This window comes from Topomyia yanbarensis, chromosome 1 (genome assembly GCF_030247195.1).
Source record: "Topomyia yanbarensis strain Yona2022 chromosome 1, ASM3024719v1, whole genome shotgun sequence".
Lineage (NCBI taxonomy): Eukaryota > Metazoa > Arthropoda > Insecta > Diptera > Culicidae > Topomyia > Topomyia yanbarensis.
This window is the reverse complement of record NC_080670.1, coordinates 189545542-189568478: the sequence shown is the minus strand read 5'-3', so window position 1 is coordinate 189568478 and position 22937 is coordinate 189545542. Positions and strand designations below refer to the sequence as shown.

Below are 22937 nucleotides of genomic sequence, written 5' to 3'. Positions count from 1 at the left end.
GACGACTACTATCACGACATCGAGCACATTGTCTGGGCGTGCACCGAATAATTCCGCCAGGTCTCGGCTAATGGATATGGCCCGGGGAATACCAACCAACGTCCCGGTTCGAGATGTACTGGCAAGCCACGATTTCCTCTATATGTCCCTCGTATACACCATCCTAAAAACTATCAATATTCAGATTTAACTGCCCCTATTATTTTTCTTATCATTCTCAGAAGTGCCGTCCTCCGCCTATCGTACCCCAACGATGATGCGTAGATTTGATGCGACTCCAAGACGACACAAAACATCTCTGTCGAATGAACCAACAAACACGAGACCACCAGTACAACATCACACGCGCAACGCGGTGTGTTGCCGATCCGCATCTGAGCCGTACTACGAAATCGTCTGGAGGAACCCCTGCCGGCTCGAGGAAGACCGCCCGGCGTCCCAATACATGATGCATCCGTCCGAATCTGTAATCTTTACCCTTGATTCCTGATGCCGGAAACTGAAAATTAATATCTTTTTTAAAAATGTGAAACAAAGAAAAAATGGCATCTTTAAGCTAACGCAAACGTGCCTTATCAAATAAACGAATTGAATAAAAAAAAACCATTCGCCGAAGTAACTAGGAAAATTATCCTTCTAAGACTAATACCCGATAACTGCCCTCAACATATGCCGGTAAAACACAATTAATTAGCTAACCAATAACTGATGAGCAGTTTATCTAGAAACTAATTACCTGTACCAACGACGATTGCGCCTAGTATCTCCAAAGCAACAACCTGCTCAACGATACAGACAGATTTACAACAGCGACCCGTAAGGACAGGAAATAAATAAGGATTTCCAACCGCGAACATCAAGTAAACAGTACCGATGAAGACATGGGCGTGAACGATAACGCGAGAGAAAGCAAGATAGCTAGACCCTCAAGGTAAGGTGGGCAACGCAGCTAATGCATCACCGTCAAGAAAACGGATCTCACCCGACCCGACGGACAGGCAGTAACTTTGTTTTTTTTTTTATTTTTATGCTAACGCATTGAGTCGTGTCAAACAAGTTAAAAATAAATATATAAGCCCATCTCCGGTGCTAGCTTGGTCCTGGCAGTAAGTTAGTGCCGGATTCTGATGAGACGAAGCCGAAACGCAAATTCCATAACTAATTTATATAAATCGATGTTGAACAGTAGAGGTCCGTGCAACCCAAAGTGATTTCAAAGGGGTCCGCGGTACGTAAAAGGTCTAAGGACAATCCGCTGAATAAAACCCGTTCGGCCAAACGGCATTCGGACAACCGTTCTACTACCAAAAAGACGTTGAATATTTTTAGTAGTATTTTTAATGACTAAATACACCCTTTACGATATATTTGTCGAATTTCAGTAATGTATTTCTTCGGACCATACAGCGACAAAAAACAATTGCAGCTTGGCGGAGGATTGAACATACGTCGACGGTTTGTTTGAGACCAATGCCTCATTACCAATTCTAATCAAAAGTTTACGATCTCAAAACCGCTTCACTATTAAGTAGCCATAGGCCGCCAAAATTCCAGGAATAATGGGATCAATATCGACCGAATATTGCGCGTGCTCAGAAACAGCTACTGCTGTTCTGTCATTCACTTCGGCTAGTCCAAATCCCCTAGCACATGACGTCGGACCTTCAACGCTGATAAACATGTCTTCGGCACGGAACAGCTCATAGTCTCGCATTAGCGTGGATACTAACTAATCTTCCAGCATAAATCACAATCACCCCCGGACCATAGACGCCAGGCGGCGACGACGGCGACGATCGACGTAATTCTTGTATCAACTCATTCGACTGGTTCTCGTGTGATATTGATTTATCATTCCGTTTTAATTGTTTGCGAACGTATTATAGTCAGTACAACTACATTTATCAGTAAGTATACCGTATATCGACACGAAGATAGCCGATCTAACTTTACACTATCGCGATTTTTTTCTTTCATTCGTTATCTATCGTCAGTTATATTTTCGTCTTTCGTTTATTTACTTCTAGCCAGCCAGAAAGCTAATATCATTCGAGATCCCTCGGACCTAATCTTTGCGCCCCGGCGTGGGCATCAGTGGGCAAATTCCCCCGGCTCGTACGAGTGCCTCCAAATATCCACCAGGCAGACCGATGCGTGGAACCGATAGAACATGATAAGCGGCAGCGATAAGTGATTCAGTATGGACCACAGCAGGTCTCCGTAGTACTCGTATCTGGGGATTGAAAGAAAATGCGTTTCGGATAATGGTAAAATCAACACAGGATTAACCTACCTCTCATCCCCGAAATCACCCGTTTTGACGGAGAATGACAAATAAATCCAAAGTGCGACGTTCGCGATGGTCAAAAAGGTTACCAGTTCTTTGCCGGGTTTCTCTTTCCGTAACTCCGGAGCATTGGAGCACCTGCGCAAGGCGTCGATAATCCACGGCGTCTGTACCAGAATCTGAAGTAGCTGAGTGAAGATAATAAATCCGTTCAGAATCGATTGGTTCTCAAATGCCGGTATCATGCTGAAGAACGTTTCGGAAAAGAAGGCTGGAATAGCGATGAAAAGCAGAACGTCGTCCAACCGGGAGATTGGATGTTGATTGATGTCCAGTTTTGAGGTTTGGAAGTACGCGAGTATCACAGCCAGGGTCATAATTCCAAGGACCGTCACCTCGAATATGGAGTCCAGCAGAACGCCTATGTCCCGATAGTCACTGAAACAAAACAAAAACGAACGGTTATCTTACCGGGCTTACCGCTGGATCAAGATTAAAGTCTTACTCATCTCTGGCGGCAATGTGAAACAAAATAATGACGACGATGGTAGCCACGACAAGAAGCAAACCAGCGAATAAGCCCCGACTGGTCGCATGACAATCGCCGTAAACGACCATTTTTCCTTTCACTTCCGTGTCGTGGTCAATCGATTTAGTCTGTGTCTCGGAACAGACACTGTCACTATCTCCGTGGCCGCTATGGGTGCTACCGTGACCATGTCCATGTCCACCGTGTCCTTTGGTGGATAGTTTCTTCGGACAGCGATTAATATTAGCGTAGATCATGTACAGCAATCCGACGATCAGGATGTTGAACTCAATGACGAACGGGTAGAGATAGGGTGAAAACGTCGTCAGGATTGCATTGAGATCTTCCGGTCCCGGACAAATCAGCAAAGCTAAACCCACCGGATCAACGTCTCCGTTGGCTGGGCTTTTATAGGATGCCTTAATTCGAATTGCCAGATGAGTTTCTCGAACAATCGTGTAGATCCAGAAGGCAAGTGCCGTTCCGATTGCGTGCATCAATCCAAAGCGAGCCAATCCACGATAATGGTTAATCACAACGTTGGCGTACTTCCAGAAAAAGAACACCAAAAATAGACAGTAGCATAGAAACAGTACTTCCAGCGCAATCGTTGAATTCGAGGCACACACTGCCCACTTCCCGTCGGTGCTGTTCATCAGAATTCCTTGGTAGGAAAGCAACAGTACCGAATGGATCAACAGTCCAAAACAGAACCAGGTAGCACCCAGCTTCAGATATATAAACTCCCCATGCCTGCCACTCACAAAGCAATAATTATGCGGAATCGGATCCAGCTTCGGCAGCTCCCAATCGTGTGGAACATTTTTCGCCGGAGCACTAGGATTCAACGCCAGCGGCCCATTGTTGAACTGCGCTGCCGTCTTATTCATCATCTCCTCGTAAGCCCGATGTCGTCGTTCCAGCTCCTCGATCGCTCGATGAGTCCGCTGCACGTGCATTCGGATGTCCAGGTACAGAAACACAAAGTAAACAATTCCCACCGAAACCATGTACAGTCCGAACACTTCCGCCAGCGGATAGCGTGCATTATTTTCGACGGCATCCGTCACGAAGACAATCATACCGAACACGATCAGAAACAGGGTATAACTGATGGCCGTCACGACGGCCAGATAGCGGCGGGTAAATTTCGATTTTTCCTCCGCCGTCGACGGAGGTGGTATCAGGTGGTCATCTGCCGCCGACGCCGATCCGTACGACCGGTGAGAGTGACCCCCGATGGAGGCTTGATAGGATAGTGCTCGCTGCACCACCGGTGCCCTGTTGTTGGTGGTCACGAACGATACCGGTCGCTTCCGGAAGCCGACGGCTGGAGTATGGCTGGGATCGAAACTGTCCTCGTTGCATTCTTCCGCTTCCACAGCAGTTGAGGCGGGAATGGCTGCAGTGATGGCCTGTTGAATAGATAGAAACAGAGAGAGAGAGATAACATATGTGTAGTGCGGAAGCTCAACCTAATCCGGCGGCGATGTTATCAATTATCGAAAGGCGGCCAGTGACGTCATTCGGTGCTAGGTCATGCCGAAAGGCACGAAGAAGCCCTCTTATTCTCCGCGGATTAGCATTATCTTGCGAGGGTTTTTTTTTTTATTTTTGTGATTCGTGGTAGCTGCCGGTAGCAAAATTAAATTTCACTTTGCAACTGACCGCGCGATTGTGACTTACCGCAAGTGAAGTCATGTTGTGAAAATTATCGATCGCACAATTCAATTCAAATGGTTGATAATGCATGACAAGTGGGAAATCGTTTTTTTTCTGAGCTGCTTCATTCAAGAAATTTTAATATAATTAAAAATGGCAAATCAAGCTTTTCGCTAATCCAGTTATTGCAACACCTGGTTTCCAGACCTATTACGGGTTTTCCGAAGGCAACCACGCAAATGCACGAGACTTGTAACGATAGATAAGTTGTCTTTATCGTAATCCTGTACGTCATCGTGTGGATTGGGGGTTTTTGGGGATCGTGCTTAGATCGCGGAAGGAAAAGTAAGGAATGTTAGTCCGACACCTATTTTGCACAAATGAATATTCGAAAGCACACCTGAAGACACCCGAATGGCGACTCTTGATTGCAAAATTATCATGTTTTGATATACGATTGACATTTCACTGGAATGATATCTTGATTAAGGATCGGGATGGGAACCTGTTGAAAAATCGTATAGTGGCTGCCTGACAGGAGGAGAATTTTGTATTGCTATTGATCGGTTACCCTGCAAAAAATTCCGCTAATACAATTTCCGGATTCACCATCTGTTTGGGGATTTCTAGACGGCGTACGATTCGATGAAACTAAACGAACTGTAGCAGGCCAAGCTTGAACATGGCTTTCGGATAAAACTGATTAAACTGATTCGTATGGCGTTGGGTGGATCAAGATGAAGCGTCAAAATAGCCAGAGAGACATTTGTGACATTAGAAACATTGAAACAAGGCGATGCACTCCCTAATCTATTGTTCGACATAGCACTGCAAGGTAATATACGAAATTTTTACGTCTCAAGGACCGTAACTATCATCACGAGATTGAACATGTTTCTTTGTCTCGCGAACTGCATTTTTTTTTTTATTCATTTCGTTTATTTGATAGGCACAAATGCGTTAGCTTGGCGGTGCCAAATTCTTTTGTTTTTACATTTTGTATATTTTAAAACTAGGAGGTTACAATGTTGAAATATTTTTTTTAAAAAAGAAAAATTTTACAGCTATCTTAAGACTAGAAATAAGATTCTATATACAAGAGAGGGGGCGAAAGATTTTTTTTATGAAAAAATTTTAAAACAAGGAATTCAATAGTAATAATTTTTAGGAAATATTTACACTTATCTTAAAACTAACAATATAGTTTGGTACACAAAAGGGGGAACAAATATTTATGAGAAAATTCGCATGTGTTTTAAGACTAGGGATACAATTCTATTTACAAGATGGGGGACAATAGTTTTAACAAAGAGGTAAAATTACAACTATCTTAAAACTAGGAATACAGAATACAAATTTGAACTTTTTTAGCGGAGACTTATGCTTGGTCAAGATATTCAGAGGGGGGCTGTAGAAGCAGTTGTATCAAGGACAGGGGAGAGAAAGCGTAGATGGTGACCGGGAGAGAAGAGCAAAACTTGCAACTTTCGCTCAAACGGGAGATCAGCGAAAGATTACCGCCTCAGTCTAGTAGGTCGGATTGGCGGATGGTATTCTTCGGACCCGCGGGGAATCCTTCAAAAGTCATCGGACCTTGAGTCGCTCTCGCTTCAGTTTCCGTAGTGGTAAGTGCGACGGCGGTTACATAGTTGCAGTCTGGAGCTGATCGGTCCCACAAGGCAAGAGAAAGCTTCTAAAACGAGAAATAAAAAGAGAGGGGCTAAATTGGGATATTTGTCGTTTTTATGAAAGTATAAATAAGGGACATATAGGGGAAATCACGATTTGCCAGTATATCTCGGACTGGGACATTGGGTGGTCTACCTCGGGCCCGAAGGGAATCCTTTAACTGAGACCTGGCGTCCAAGTACCCGGCGCATACCCAGACAACGTGCTCGATGTCGTGATAGCCCTCGTCACAAGCGCACAGACTACTCTCCGCAAGCCCAATACGCCGCAGATGCGCATCCAAGGTGTAGTGGTTGGACATAAGTCGGGACATTACACGAATAAAATCCCGACCCACATCCATCCCCCTGAACCAAGGCTTCGTTGATACCTTTGGGATAATGGAATGTAGCCATCGTCCAAGTTCACCATTGCTCCACGAGGTTTGCCAACTGTTGAGTGTCCTCTGACGACAAATACTAAAAAATTCGTTGAAGCAGATTGGTCTTTCGTATATGTCACCATTTAATGCGCCCACCTTTGCTAATGAGTCGGCCTTTTCATTGCCCGGAATAGAGCAATGAGAGGGGACCCAAACAAAGGTAATTTGATAAGATTTTTCAGATAACGTACACAAGGACTCCCGTATCTTCCCCAGGAAATATGGGAATTGCTTTTTGGGCTTCATCGCACGAAGAGCCTCGATGGAGCTGAGGCTGTCCGAAATGATGAAGTAGTGATCTGTGGGCAGAGTGTCGATGATCCCAAGGGTGTACTGAATTGCAGCTAACTCTGCGACGTAAACTGAAGCGGGATCATTGAGCTTGAATGAAGCGGTGATAGTATTGTTGAAGATACCGAAGCCAGTGGACCCATCGAGATTTGATCCGTCAGTGTAGAACATTTTGTCACAGTCGACTTCTCGGAATTTATTATAAAATATATTGGGGATCACTTGCGGGCGTATATGGTCCGGGATTCCACGAATCTCTTCCTTCATGGATGTGTCGAAGAATACAGTAGAATCAGAAGTATCTAGGAAACGAACACGGCTGGGAGTATATGAAGAAGGATTAATGCTCTGTGCCATGTAGTCGAAGTACAAGGCCATAAATCGGGTTTGAGAATTAAGCTCGACGAGCCTCTCGAAGTTTTCAATCACCAACGGGTTCAGAATGTCGCATCGGATGAGCAATCGATATGAGAGTTCCCAAAATCGATTTTTTAGCGGAAGAACGCCCGCCAGCACTTCGAGACTCATCGTATGGGTCGAGTGCATGCAACCCAAGGCAACGCGCAAGCAACGATACTGGATTCTCTCCAGTTTGATGAAGTGTATGTTCGCAGCGGAGCGGAAACAGAAACACCCGTACTCCATCACCGACAATATCGTTGTTTGGTATAACCTGATCAGGTCTCCTGGGTGAGCACCCCACCATGTTCCAGTTATTGTTCGGAGAAAATTGATCCTTTGTTGGCATTTCTGTTTCAGATACCTAATGTGACATCCCCAGGTACCTTTAGAGTCGAACCAGACCCCGAGATATTTAAATGTGAAAACCTGGTTGATCGTTGCACCCATTAATAGAAGCTGGAGTTGCGCCGGCTCACGCTTCCTAGAAAAAACAACCAACTCAGTTTTCTCCGTGGAGAACTCAATACCCAGCTGAAGAGCCCAAGCAGACAAATTGTCCAAGGTATTTTGTAATGGTCCTTGCAAGTCGGCAGCTTTGGGCCCTGTAACAGAGACCACGCCGTCGTCTGCAAGTTGCCTTAGCGTGCATGAATTGGCAAGACAATCGTCAATGTCATTCACGTAGAAATTGTAGAGCAGGGGACTTAGACATGAGCCCTGGGGAAGACCCATGTAGCTAAATCGCGATGTTGTTAAATCGCCATGCGAAAAGTGCATGTGCTTTTCAGACAACAGGTTTAGCAAAAAGTTATTTAAAATTGGCGAAAGACCATGCTGGTGCAGCTTCTCTGACAGAATGTTGATAGAAACTGAGTCAAAAGCCCCCTTAATATCCAAGAAGACTGATGCCATCTGCTCTTTGTTAGCATAGGCTATTTGGATTTCTGTAGAAAGCAACGCAAGGCAATCGTTCGTCCCTTTGCCTTTGCGGAAGCCAAATTGTGTATCTGACAGTAAGCCATTTGCTTCAACCCAATTGTCGAGGCGAAACAAGATCATTTTCTCGAACAACTTCCGAATACAGGACAGCATTGCAATCGGCCGATATGAGTTGTGGTCGGAGGCTGGTTTTCCTGGTTTTTGGATGGCGATGACCTTCACTTGCCTCCAGTCATGAGGGACAATGTTACCCTCAAGAAACTTGTTAAATAAATTCAACAAGCGCCTTTTTGCAGTGTCAGGTAGATTCTTCAGCAAGTTGAATTTGATTCTGTCTAACCCTGGGGCGTTATTGTTGCATGATAAGAGAGCAAGTGAAAACTCCACCATCGAAAACGGTGTTTCGTTCGCGGTATCGTGAGGAGACGCGGCGCGGTACGTTTTCTGTACCGGGACAGAGTCCGGACAGATCTTCTTGGCGAAAGCAAATATCCAACGGTTTGAATATTCCACGTTCTCGTTGGTACTATTACGGTTACGCATACGTCGAGCCGTACCCCAAAGAGTGCTCATCGCTGTTTCTCTCGTTAACCCGTCGACGAACCGGCGCCAATAACTACGTTTTTTGGCTTTCATTAGACTCTTCATTCGCCTTTCTAACGACGCGTACTGTAGATAGCTAGCGGGTAACCCGTCTTCCCGGAAGGCCTTATATGCAGTGGACTTTTCCGCGTACAGCTCTGAGCACTCTTTATCCCACCACAGGGTGGGAGACCGTCCATGGGTATTCGCGCTGGGTACTGGTTTAGTCTGAGCTTGATTCGCACTGTCGAGAATCAAGCCAGCCAAAAACCTGTACTCTTCCTCCGGAGGAAGTTCTTGAGTGGATTCGATTTTAACGGATATCGCGGTCGCGTAACTCTTCCAATCAATGTTCCGTGTGAGGTCATACGATACATTGATTGTTTCCGATGGTCTTGAACCGTTAGCAATTGAAATCACGATAGGCAAATGGTCGCTACCGTGGGGATCAGGGATCACCTTCCACATGCAATCTAACTGTAGCGAAGTCGAGCATAGAGATAAATCCAACGCGCTTGCGCGTGCTGGTGGTGTAGGAATCCGCGTCATTTCTCCCGTGTTTAAGATGGTCATGTTGAAATTGTCGCAAAGATCTTGGATTAATGTTGATCTATTATCATCATGAAGACAGCCCCATACCGTACCGTGCGAGTTAAAGTCTCCCAGAACTAGCCGCGGTGCCGGTAAGGATTCCGTGATATTACAAAGCGTTCGGTGCCCTACCGAGGCTCTAGGAGGAATGTAGATGGAAGCAATGCAAAGGTCTTTACCTTTGATTAAGACTTGACAAGCGACAATTTCAATGCCTGGTGTCGAAGGGAGGTTAATTCGGTTGAAAGAATAGCACTTTTTGATCCCCAAAAGTACTCCTCCATAGGGGTTTTCTCGATCCAGACGAATTATATTAAAGTCGTGGAAGTTGAGATTTATATCGGAAGTTAACCAAGTTTCACATAATGCGAAAGCATCACATTTTAAACTATTTAGTAAAAATTTAAAGGAATCGATTTTCGGGAGGATACTTCTGCTGTTCCACTGTAGAACAGTGATCGAATCGGTGACCTCGTTCGATGACTTAGCCATCGAAGGATACGATCGCTGCAAGGAGGGGCCATTTAGTAGTCAACTGCTTCAAAAATGTTTGCACTATAGGGAGAAAACGTATCAGAAGGCTTTTAAGAGGATCAGTAACATTGAAAGCTGTGAAAATTAAGTCCACTATGTCAGAAAATTTCATTAGTCCGCTACTGGACTGAGTATCTGTTTGAAAAAAGGGGACACTTGGGGTTTTTGGTGTCCCTGGAAGTGGTGGGTACTCCTTGTTAGAATTAATATTTCCAAGTCCTGGAGCAAATTGCTTCGGCTTTTGTGCATCACTTCCGTTGGATTTATTGATTGCGGTTGGCGCACTCTGAGTGGACGACACCTTGGCACCCTTACGAGGCAATGTAGGGGAGGCTGGATTTCTCCTCTTCCTGGATTCCCCTGGGTTAACCAATGATGTTCCCTCTTGTGGGTCGTCAGATTCTTGCTCAACGCCAGCCAAAAGAGCAAAGGAATTTTCGGAAGCGACAGATGGCGAAGCATTCTTTAGCATTTCTGCATAAGAGTGCCTCGAGCGATCCTTAAGGGAGCGCTTAATTTTATCCCCGCGCTGCTTGTACGCCGGGCATGACTTAAGAGCATGCGGAGGGCCCCCGCAGTAAATACACTTCTCAGTTTCTCCACCGCAAGCGTCATCCTCATGCTCTCCCTCGCATTTGCCGCACCGTTTTTTATTGCCACAATAAGTGGCTGTGTGGCCCAGTTGCTTGCAATTGCTGCAGTTCATTACCCGCGGTACAAATAGGCGAACAGGTAGGCGAACCTTATCCAGGAGGACATAGTTGGGAAGAGCAGATCCGGAGAAAGTCACCCGAATCGAGTCTGACGGGGAATAAGTTGTCTTATCATTTTCAGTTTTTGCGGAATACAATTGCTTGCATTCCAGAATTTTCACCTTTTGAAGTGAAGGGTCCTTAAAGCAGCCAACCCCGTACTTCAACAGGTCTTCGCACTTTAGACCCGGTTCGGCGACGACCCCATCGATCTCCACAACTCTACAAGGCACATACACTTTGAATTGCTTCGTAAAACGCTCGCTGCGAGCAATCTGGTTTGCCTGGTCGAGGTCATTTACTATAACGCGTATCTTATTAGCTCGAACACGTGTTATCTGAGCCACGGACGGGTAGTTGGCAGTCAGCTCCCGTGAGATTTCTAGAATATTGGGCGATTTCGTGTTGGGCCGGAAATACACCACCCAGGGTCCAGTCGAACTGGCTGGGTATGTTTTAATACGGGGAGGACTGGGGGAATCAGGGGAGGGAGTAATTTCGGGTTTATCCGGTATATCCATGGGAATATCATTCCCATCCAATGTTACTTCGCCCTCGGCCATTTAGGCACGAGGATAACACGTGGTGTAAACGAGAGATGAAACTTATATTCAGGGGAAAGGGCAGAAGTAGAGACCGATCGGGGAAAGGGAAATGAAAGAAAAAAAAAATACTTAGCTTATATAGCGGCGATTCCGGCTATTCTGGTATTCACTTCACCAGCCTGGGCACCGGCGAACAAAGACTGCCTCGAACAATGGTTGACCTTCACTGACAATCTATTCTTGTTCACCCCATGCACAGCACCAGAAAACGAACTGCTTCGATCGAGAGCTCGGAGAGTTATGTCGCGAACTGCATTGATATTCTTGGTGTTGATCACAGAATAGTGCAAGAGGCATTTGTGTCTTTTAAAAGGGAGGCTGCGAGAATTGGATCTGCCTTCATCTTCTCGGTGCCGAGAGGAGTTCTACATTACCATAAAGTTGCCTATACCAAACCTAAGCGTAACCTGTTCATCGATAAGTTGAATCTCGGATTGAATTGTTCAGTCACTTGAGGTTTTCGGTGGTCCTAGAAGCGCTGGAAATCTCTAAGACCAGAGGTTTTTTTGCTGCGGTTTTGTGTCAGCAGTTATATTTGGTGGCCATTCGAGGGAACATTCAGAAAAAATCTCATCTGTTCATAGTTTCTCGGAGTAGTAACAGATGTTCCCACAAGGGGATCGTCAGAGTCGCTTTCTTCCTGACCAAAGAGTGCATAGTGCTTTATCGTGGTGAATGGCGTAGATTTCTTTGGTATTTTTGCTCAAGACGTCTTTCAACGGAATGCTTCAGATTATAGCTGGATATGGTAATGGATCATATGGACCTTCGCCAAAATAGACACACTTTTAAGCATTGCCGCTGCAAGAGTCATCCCAATGATTCTGTGCGCACTAGCCACATCGGGCCTTATAACTACAAATGCCCATTCAAAATCTTTGCTCACTGGTCACCGAAACAACCAACCCATGCTTCAGTTGACCTACACACGAAAAACTCGAATCGATGACCACACCGTCGATCTCAACTTTGTGGACGGGTATATAGACGCGGTAGCCCTTCGTAAAATACTTGTCGCCGGTTTATTATTATTTGCTTGCTTTAGACAGGATATCACAATTTTGAGCTTATCTAGTTGATCATTCGAAATATCCGTCACGGCTGAATATGTCTCGTTTTGTTGGAAATCTTTAGAATATTTAGCGGATTAAATTTGGTCCGAAAGGAGATGAGAGTTCAATGTTTATGATTTGAACGTGTTTGTTTTGGTCGGTTTACAGAACTTTCAGCAATTACAGCAAGTCAGTGTTGGTGTGATCTCTGCATTCTTGACTACTGCGAGATCGTTGAGGCCGCCAAGAATATGGAGCCTTTCATTGGTAACCTATAGAAGAATCTGACGTCCTTTTCATGTGTTCCTACTCCTATTGTATCATCTACTTTTGATCCGTCTGTGTGTTGTTGTGTTGTGATGCTTTCTATTGATTGGATGTTGGTGTTCTACTCTGCCTTCACTGGGGGGATTAGGCCAGTGTCTTAACTCAACTTCGCAGTGTGAGACGAAACCATAAAATTCCGGATATTGATATTTGCGACGAAACTATTGGTTATGGACCTTTGGTCGTTAAATGGTGAATACTTCCTAGTATTCACAAGCTCCTATCTTGTGCCTCCTCGTACATCATTCGATGATATTTAATCTGTAGGCTCATGTCGACTGCGTACTACGCCTTTTGCAGTAGTAGCGAAATGAAAAAGGTGCGAGCGAGCTTGGGCACTTTAACCCTTCCGTATGCAGGGTTAAATACTTGTCGCAGGTGTCAGTTGGGTGAGGTGGCGGACAAAAAGAAAACTTTACACGTCGAATCACCGTAGAGACAGGGCGTTAATATTGGCCCAACGTGCCGCCCAGAAAACACTACGTTACGAACGGTCTGGAAGAAAACACGGATGGGCACAATCAGTAAAGACCACCGCGACGAAAAATGGACCACGATTGGACACTTGGCACATGGAAGTGCAAGTCGCTTGGCTTCTTCGGGTTCGTCCAAATCCTGCACGACAAACTGTAAACTGACAACTTCGAAGTCGTAACATTACAGGAACATTGTTTGACGGGACAGAAGGTGTGGAAAAGTGGGCATTGAGCGGTTCATTCTACCAGAGCGGCGTCACAACAAACGAACTGGAACCGGCTTTATAGTGCTGGATTCAGCGAAAGAGTGTGTGTAGTGAGGTTCGAAGGCCGCTTCTTCAACTACAGCATCACCAACGTGCATTGTTCTCACGAATGGCCTCCGAGGATGACCAAGATACATATTACGCCGGGAGGCAATGGAACGAGTGTTAGGTGATCAAAAGCACAACGACGACCAACTTCCAAATGGCGAAGCAGTGGGCGACGAGTGTAGCGCAAGAATCCGCAAAAGCACAAGCACAGCTGACGACAAATTCCGGATCTACCTGAGATTCAAAAGAAGATTAGACGGTTGAGCCGCTCAAACACAGAGAAGAGGCACTAGATAGAGTACTCCACTGGGTGTTTTCGAAGATCTGGTAGAAAGAGATTTTACCGGGGGATTGAAAAGAGTGCAACTATATTGCTGAACGCAGCTTACCGTTGACACGAATAGTACGGTCCGAAAGTCTGTAGTTTCCAACTGAATGTTGAAGTTTTGAGCTTCTAACAATTTCTTGCTTGAACAAAGTACGCTCCAGTACGAATATAACCATCTACAAAACGCTCATTAGATAGGTTGTCCTCTACGCCCACGAAACCTGGGTTGGTCAGTAGGTTGAATTCAGATCGGTTACGGTTCAGTGTATCACATCCTGCATGGAACCTGGAGATCACCTCAGCAAACAGAGACTCGAATAGATCACGTTCTGATTGATGGACGGCACTTTTCAGACATTATCGATGAAAGACGTATCAGGGCGCTTACATCGACTCGGCCCAAACCAAATAACGGTTAGCCTGCGTCCAAAACTGTCCGTATTGAACAACGTAAGATATCGACGCCCGTCACGGTATAGTGGACCGAGGGGGATGAACGTCGCGACAGCTTACGTGCAGCATCTCGAAACAGCACGGCTAGGGAAAGAGAAACTCGCTGAAGTGCCATTAGAGAACTGCTGGGGCAGAACAAAAGCAACGCTGCGGAGAGCATTCAGGGATACGTTCAGAGGAGTCGATGGAACGATTGGTTCGATGACGAGTGCCAAGCGATATTGGACGAGAAGAATGCCGCGCTCACAATAATGCTGCGTCAAGCCACTCGTCAGAACGTGCAGTCAGCCCATGGTGTTTCAAATAATCAGAAAGCATTTGTTACGCACCCGGGGCAGATCCATACGTGCTAATTCCCTCAATAGCCGCTACGTGAGACATACCTGATGCGTAGTGACTGCACTCAGGGTTGGCAATTGAAGATTAGATTATTGAGGTAATTGGTAATGTAACGGAACACTCAGTTTTAATTACTGGTCCGCGCGTCAACATGCTTCTCATTCGACTAGCGAAAGATGAATGAAGCACAAAATTACACGGGGATCTTTTATCGCTTCCCAATAAACGGGCCAAACGGATTACAAAGCTGTTGGAGCGATTTAAAAAAGAATCCGTTTTTTAAAGAGAAATTTTGAGGGTAGAGCGGTGATGGTCTTTATCCATGTGGCAAGTTGCAGAAATCCAATTTGTATCACACAAAATGAAAAGTTCTGACAACAGTTATTTTTTACAGCAAATCTCGTACCAGTGATTCGAAGATGACGCATGACGAAGTGGGTAACAAGAGCACTCATAAAACTGCTGAAACATTGATGTGACTGACGTCTGAAATAAATGATGTTCTGGAGACTACACAAAAACTTGCGAAGATAAAAACAGTAAAACTAGCAACCATGAATGGCATCACGGAAGATTTCGAAAGCTCTGCATGGGCTTCTTTCTAAACTGCCAGCTGCAGCCGACGAGGAATAATCCTGGTCGTGTTTCCATGGGCTGCGTTTTCTGCCAGCTCCAATATTTCAGCGGCGAGAATTTTCATTATGGCCGCCAACTTAGCCCTTTCTCACCAGACAGTGGATTCGACCGACAGGAAATTGGAGACCGGCACGAAATGAGCGAGATTTTGGTTTCTCCTTCACTTTTCCTCCTTTACCGCATCCAGACATAGCGAGCGAATGTGTGATGAGGCCAGCACCAATGTAACACACGAATACTGCCGCACTAGCATACGACCCTCGGTTTTGAGCTCGGTTTAATTTTTGCTCCAAACCAAATGGACTGGTCATCGAATGAATTCAGTTTACTTCCATCGTTAAAGAGGTGGGGCTTCGAACGAAAAACTGTTTAAGATTTGCGGCTCGGTGCATGATTAGTGGGAACTAATCAGGACTCAGCTTCAGTGAGATGATTTAAAATCGGGTTTTCCCGTGTGTGTGTGTGTGTGTGTGTGTGTGTGTGTGTATGCGTGTGTGTGTACTGTGTATGCTAATGTCGGCGTATCTGCAAAAAAACGATAGTTGGTGCAGGAAAAGATTTTCAAATTTAATTCTTGGTTGATGGTATGATAGCGCTGATAAGGGCTAATTTGTTTTCCAAAGAAAATGTTTTCTGGCTGGGCGATTTTTGCTACAATTGGCCCCCTTACTGCCACGGAGCTGAGCACACTAATTAAAGGGCGAACACGAAATTATTGCGACACATTCAAAAGGGCATAACTTTTTTACCATAGGGTAAAAATCAACCAAATTTTGCACACTTTCTCATTGATGTGTATTGTTTACATGCTGTCAAACTCGAAGTCGTGTTTTTCGGTTCAACTAAAAAGGGAGGTGAACCAACGCGAGTCGAGAGAACAAATCCTTTCCAAACACCTGGAATTTCCTGACCTGTCGCACCGGCAGTTGGGAAAAATGTTGAACATTCACCATTCAACCGTCTCCAGAGTGTTGAAGCTGTTCCAGGAGCGGTTGACGTTGGACCACGGCAAAGGAGCTGGAAGAAAACCGGGACCGGAGAACAAAAAAAGACGGAGGGAAAGGTGAAGCGGGTGATTAAAGCAAATCCCGACGTCTCAAGCCGTGATTTGGCTAAAAAGATCGGCATGTCGCAGAGCTACATCCAGAATGCAAAGAAGAGAGCTGGACTACATACATACAAGGTACAGCTAAAACTCGGGCACGGAAGCTCTACGAGAAGATGCTGACAAAATATGGCTGCTGTGTGATGGACGACGAAACGTATATAAAAGCCGATTTTAAGCAAATTCCGGAGTGGAAGTTTTTCACCGGCAAGAGCAAGTTCTATGTGGACGACAAATTTAAGAAGAAGAAAATGTCGAAGCTCGCCTCCAAATATCTCATTTGGCAGGCCATCTGCTCTTGCGGACTGAGGAGTGAGCCTTTCGTGGCAAAGGGCGAGATCTACAAATCTGAGTGCCTCGAGAAGCGACTTTTTCCGTTCTTGCAGCAGCACGACGAAGCTCTGCTATTTTGGCCAGATTTGGCATCATGCCACTATTCTGAGTGTCCTGGAGTTGTATGAGGCCAATTCTGTCCATTTTGTTCCAAAGGACATGAATCCGCCAAACTGTCCGGAGCTGCGCCCGGTGAAGCAGTACTGGGCAATGATGAAGCGGGAACTTCGGAAGAGCAAGAAGACAGTCAAAGACGAGAAGGACATGTTAAGAAAATGGAAAAAAACTGAGAAACTGATACCGGATGACACTGTAAAGACTTTGATGGAGGGCATGAAGCGAAAATGCGTTCAATTTTACACTCAAGGCTCCATCGATTAATTTTTCTTTTGATTTTTGAAGTAAATATATGTATAAAACTACCCTAAAATTTTGGTTTGATTTTAAACATTATAAGAAAATTGGCATGACATTTTCGGTGTCGCAATAATTTCGTGTTCGCCCTTTATTACAGTCAGTCCACGTGGCCGCCTAAATCCTAATAAACACCTTCTCTCCCGATCTTAGAAATGTAGTCTCAAGCCATCACGCAAGGTTGACTAATAGAAGCCAACTAAAATCGTAATTCTTTCTGTTCAAGATTTGCGGCTCGGTGCATGAAATTAGCGGTAACTAATCACGAACTGGGGCGACTGCAACTGATTTCACAATTCATTCTGTTCAAGATTTGCGACTCGATGCATAAAATTAGCAGGAATCAATGACGAGCGAGATTCGTTCGAATGCTTTAAAATCTTTTTTTTTTCGATGCGTATGTCACTCTCCAACGATCGGAAATAAAAGTAATGGCCTCATCTAGTGGCACGGAATGACACTAACTAATTGACTTGTAATCCACCAGTCGTGCACGGCTCACGTATTATAATCATTTAATCCTTTCATCCCCAAACTTTTTTCTAGTGCATGTAGCGTTTCAATAGTATTTTTCCTTGAAAACGGTGGGGTCCAGAAACACGAAAAGGTGCTTCCCTCGCAGTGCTAGAAGCTGCTCAATTTTTAGCTTCCAATGCTCACTACAATTCTCCAAGAATATTTACAATAGTCCATTTGGGTGGTAAACGTAGCCAAAGAAAGTCTAAATTGAAAAGATTAATCAGTTTTCAATAATATTGCAACATAACGAATATATATGAAAAATTCATTTTAAATCGTCAACGTAAACTGTCACTGGCAGCACTGCTCCATCGGAATCCTATCAGACTAATTGCAATAACTTTAGTTCTATAGCTGATTCTTGTAACTGTTAGTACTCAAATAAAAGGTAATAGTGACATTAATAAGCTTTGCTTGTTTTGATGAGCAAATTTTGTATCAATCAAAAGCTATAGCTGTTTAAAAACGTTGTTGCCTGTTTGTGGGCATGAAGGGATTAAGGAGGTACTTTATTCGCTTCGAACAGCTCAAATCAAATGATAATAGGAACAAATCTGTAGCCTGCTTTTAAAACTTTTCATCGTTTTAAAGGTCGGTTGGTGCACCACATTGACGGCTCTGACCGAGATGGGCTGAAAATTTTCACTTTTTCCCAGCCTAGTTTCTAAAAGATTTTTCAAAACGAAATTTTTTCATATGGTCGGTGTTAAGTCAGACCGGACTAAGTCGCAAAACATCAAATAATGAGATAATTATAGCAATGGATAAAGCATTTCGTCAGCTACATTCGACTCTTGCCAGATTTGAAATATGTAACAATAAACAAGAATTACGGCAAAAATTAATTTCCAATCATAATGAAAAGGATGCTGCGATTCAAACTTTAAACTCGTGTTTCTCGAAATCAATTTTTTGTCACTTAGTCCGGTCTGACCATATATACTCCGACCATATATACTCCAAAATTTAATGCAAAATTACTAAACACATTTTTGACAAAATGGCGAAGAAATTCGTCATTTCCATGCAGCTTAACAAAAGTCATAAACGTTCCAAATCTTACAGGACTATTCTTCTGAAATTTGGAAATGGAAAGTTAAGTCCTTAGTCACAATAAAACTGAGAAAATTATAAGATCAAATCGAACCGGTTCCAGTTGTGAACCAAACTCTGAGCGCTATCGATTTCGATGAAACGATGATTACCAGAGTCTATTCTCGGCTTAAATATTTTTTTTTTCAATCCGGGACTCGAACAATTTCCAACGGGGCTTCTGAAAAGGCACATCGACGAGTCGAAAACTCCGTTTCTGCACATCGTTCGAGCATCTTTTGTTCGTGGCATTTTTCCATCATACTGAAAATCTGTTAAAGGGAAATAAGTGAGACATAAATAACTATTGTGGAATATCTTCATTGTGTGCTGTCTCGAGTTGGTGATTATGCAATCACTTCTGGATCATTGCAAGCAACTAACGTGCTGCGTCTTATATCCTACATAATAGGGAGTATGGAATGCTGTTCTTAAACTAATATTATTTACACCGACCTATCTGCCACTTTTGATCGAGTGCACCATTATGTAACAATCACCAAAATGGAGGGAGCTGAAACTAACGATGGTTTTTGTAGTTGTTTCGATCCTAGCTTGCAAATCGAGACAAAATGGTTGTCATTAGGGATTGCCAAGAATCAACGTTTACTTCTACGCCAGAAATAGCCCGGGGATGCAACTTGCAACCGTTTACGTTTTTGTTATACTTTAATAACGTTAATTTAGTGCTGAAAGTAAAGACTCCTCTTCTTTGCAGACGATCTCAAAATATTTTATCCGTTCTGCTCAATTGAGGATTGTCAATTTCTCCAATAGTATTCGCTGATTGGAGAGACGCGTGCATGTAAATCCGGAGAAGTGCTAGGTGATCGAATTCTCACGAAAACCTGAAAATTTTGCTAAATACGTTCGAGCACAGGGACCTGTCCTGGAATTTTGCTCGCCTGATATGGTCACCCTACGTAAGTCTGATGTCCAACTTTTTAGAAAACTTCGTAATTTTTTTTTTGAATTTGGTTAACACAGGTTGCGCTATGGTCATTTGAATTTTTAAAGAAACGTAAAAACGAGTTGGTAATTTAAAAAATCAACTGGTGGTCCCGGGAAGATGAGGATATGGGGAAACTTCAGTACTCTAAATTACTGCAGTAGGAGTCGGGCACTACCACGGGCTATCACACAATGGTGTCTTTTGAAGATTTTCTCTCGAAAAATAAATATTGTCGCACTGATCCCCCCATTGAGCTAAGTCGACTGGTATACAAAATTCGGTCCAGTGGGCCTCAGAAAAACTTAAATATTTGAGTTGTTTCTATACCTTTTCTTTATAAGAAAGGTTAAAAAACGACCTCCTTCCATCCACCACGACCCATGAGAAATTCCTGCGCACAATTCTAAACCAGACTATTGATGACCAATAAGCGCGGGAAATGCGCAATAATTTTTTGGACTTAACGCCTTTGGTTGCGGTCAAGTCTGCCGCAATATACTGATGAGACGAAGTCTAAGTGATAAATCTAACTTGCCAATGGAAAATACACGATAATCCACACTATCATACTTCATAGTAGAAATTGCAATCAGCTGGCATCATGTCGTTGTAAAATGGAATTTTAAACTTTTACGACAGGTACAAGCAGTATTGATTGAGTTATCTGGAGATGATTTTTTGATACAGCAAGGGCCCTATGTATGCAACATTTGATTTTTCCCAAAGGAAAAATAAAGGTTGAACCAATTTACACATAAGGACACAACTCCTAACTAAGAAAAGTTGAATTTGACTATTTCGTGTTCCAATCGTCAGTAACTGATACCAACTTGCTGCCAGTTAGGCGATATATCCAAACTAATATTGGCGCCAACTGGACACTAAAAGAGTACCTATCCATCTTTCAATTTCATTGCTTTCGTTTTTCTTAGTCTTAAATTTGCCGAAAATTGCCAACAAAATCGATACAGTAGAACCTTGCATAAATTAAAATATAGTAACATAACAGACACTAAAAGTGTTTGTTTTTTTATACTCGTCAGCGACCCAGAGCTTCTATGCTTGGCTAACCGAGACATCACTCGGTACCAGCCAGTTGCTTTAGACGTTCACATGTGCTCTGTGAGCTGTTTGGATTTAGTGTCTAACTGGCGCCAATTTGGTGTTAGTTTGGATATATCATCTAACTGGCTGGCGGCAAGTTGGTGACAGGTACTGATGAGTGGAATACGAAACATTCAAGTTCAATTTTTTTAAGAATTTCATGGTTTAGGGATGAACGCTACGAATTACAGAGTGTGCTAAAGTTGTTGATTTCTAAATATCTCGTAACGAGAGAATAAATACGAAAGAAAATTTACACATCTGATGACCGGAAGCTAAACTTAAATTTTGTACTGCCATTCCAAAAAACTTGCGATTATTGCAGTATCTATACTTTTTTCACATTTTTTGGGAAACTAAATTTAGATTTGACGTGTTTTTTTGTATTTTTAAATATTGTCTTCGATTTTGCTCAATTGGCAATCCAAATGCACCCAAAAACATTTTATGTAGATTTATTGTACTCTGACGGATGAATTGTTTCTGTTATTAAATTTCAATAGGTGTTAACTACATTTCAAATATCCCAACTTCCTCCACTCTATAGGAATATACGCGATGTTCATCTCATTACATAACCACTCACGTGAGCAACAAATTACGAAAACCCAACCCTTTGATAGCTGCTCCAGCGGAAATAATTTCTCCCCTTCTTCTCGTTTTTAAATTTAGCTGCACTTCCGCTTGGAACGGAAAACCGGCCATCGTACAGGCTGATACGGCTGCCTACGTTATATGGGAGATGGATGGCACTATTCAAGCGTAAAAATGTGGCTCATCGCACCGGAACTTCAATCACTAATTCGGTCGTCCCCTAACTCGCAATCGAACGCGATGCAAAACAGTGTATCGAGACAGGTGTTCTGGATCCCTCGAGTCCACAGAGACAGAGATTGTAACCTGCGATGAGGTAGCAAATCCGATAGAACCTCTAAGTCTAATTGGTCGGAAAATATAGAGTCCACATGAAAGGAATTTCCCATATCAACAGTCATAAATTTCCAGTTATCGGAACGAGCAGTGTGTTGTCAATTCACCTACCGTCGGTTTTTCGTCTTCAAGGTCTATAACGGGATACAAACTGGCACGTGTTGCTTCTTCGGCAGAACCACCGGTTCCGGATTCCGTAGCCCTAGCTGTTGGAACCGGTGTCGCTCCTCCGGACTCAACATCGCCTTCGGTAGGCATTTTCGCGGATCGACACTTTAAACCACACTCGGATCTCGGATGGTTTCAGTGCCGGACCGAGTTCTACAATAAACAAGTTAAATAGTTGACGAACAGCGACGGACCTGAGCAGTCCCGAGCGAGCGATCCATTCGCGACCGATTCCGAACCTAAACTGACTTAGCCCGCCCGCGTGTCAAAGGATTGAAAATCAGGAAAAAAAATCTCCAGCGCGCTGATAAGTGGCCCGATCACGACGAATCCGAAGCGGAGAAAATTTATTGTCTTTTCGTCAAATAACCTACCGATATCCAAGATAAGCGCTCGGAAGCAGACCTGAAGTAGATATATGGCGGCTAAGCCGAGAGCGGAGATTTGTGCCGATAAGCGAGAGGGGTTGCGCGTTCCCGCCCGCGTCTGGGCCCGGCGATTTCGGCTGTTTGTTATCTGGATATCGGGCACAGTATAGGCTCTGATTTATTTTGATAAAGTGGCCAAGTTGTCCGGGTTGTTTCCGTTGCTTGTAAATCACGGATGAGTAAGGGGTTCGGCGTGGGTGTGTACGCTTTCCTGCAATCAAAGAAGCGACTTGAAATGAAGTAATCAAATTAAATGTAATTAATTGGGTTTTTTTTTCGCGCGATATCCAGACAAACATTCGATTGTGGACTGTGGTCTGTGACTCATACCGATGTTGTGAATAGAAAAACAAAACAACATCAACAATTCGACTGGGATGAAAAACGAAGCCTACTGCTTGTTGGATTCACACAGATCACTTGTAGATTCTGGAAACATGATTACAGCAGCGTCTCCAGTGGAAATATTTTGACAGCAGTTTGTTTTTAAAGTGCTGAAGGTTTCCTCGCGAATTTCAAAAACATGTGTGGTGTCTGATGGGAAAATGTAGAGGGTAATTGAATACCTTAGGCTGACGTCATAAATGAACTCGGGTGTTCGTTTTTGACAGTTCGCTTGTACTGTTTACATGGAATAAAAAAATTCTTTGCGATTTGCTACGAGCGAATCTAGTCGTCCGCAA

General features: G+C 43.8%; 1 protein-coding gene across 1 annotated transcript; it reads right to left on the bottom strand.

Moving 5' to 3' along the window:
- Window positions 1-1436: 1436 nt before the first annotated feature.
- LOC131684767 (proton channel OtopLc-like) lies at window positions 1437-22041 on the bottom strand. Its single transcript, XM_058967904.1, has 4 exons — window positions 21770-22041; window positions 2793-4231; window positions 2294-2725; window positions 1437-2233 (listed from the first exon to the last, which is right to left on the bottom strand). Exons 1-4 carry the CDS (start codon window positions 21914-21916, stop codon window positions 2092-2094), a joined length of 2160 nt encoding a protein of 719 aa, XP_058823887.1. The 5' UTR covers window positions 21917-22041; the 3' UTR covers window positions 1437-2091.
- Window positions 22042-22937: the final 896 nt, after the last annotated feature.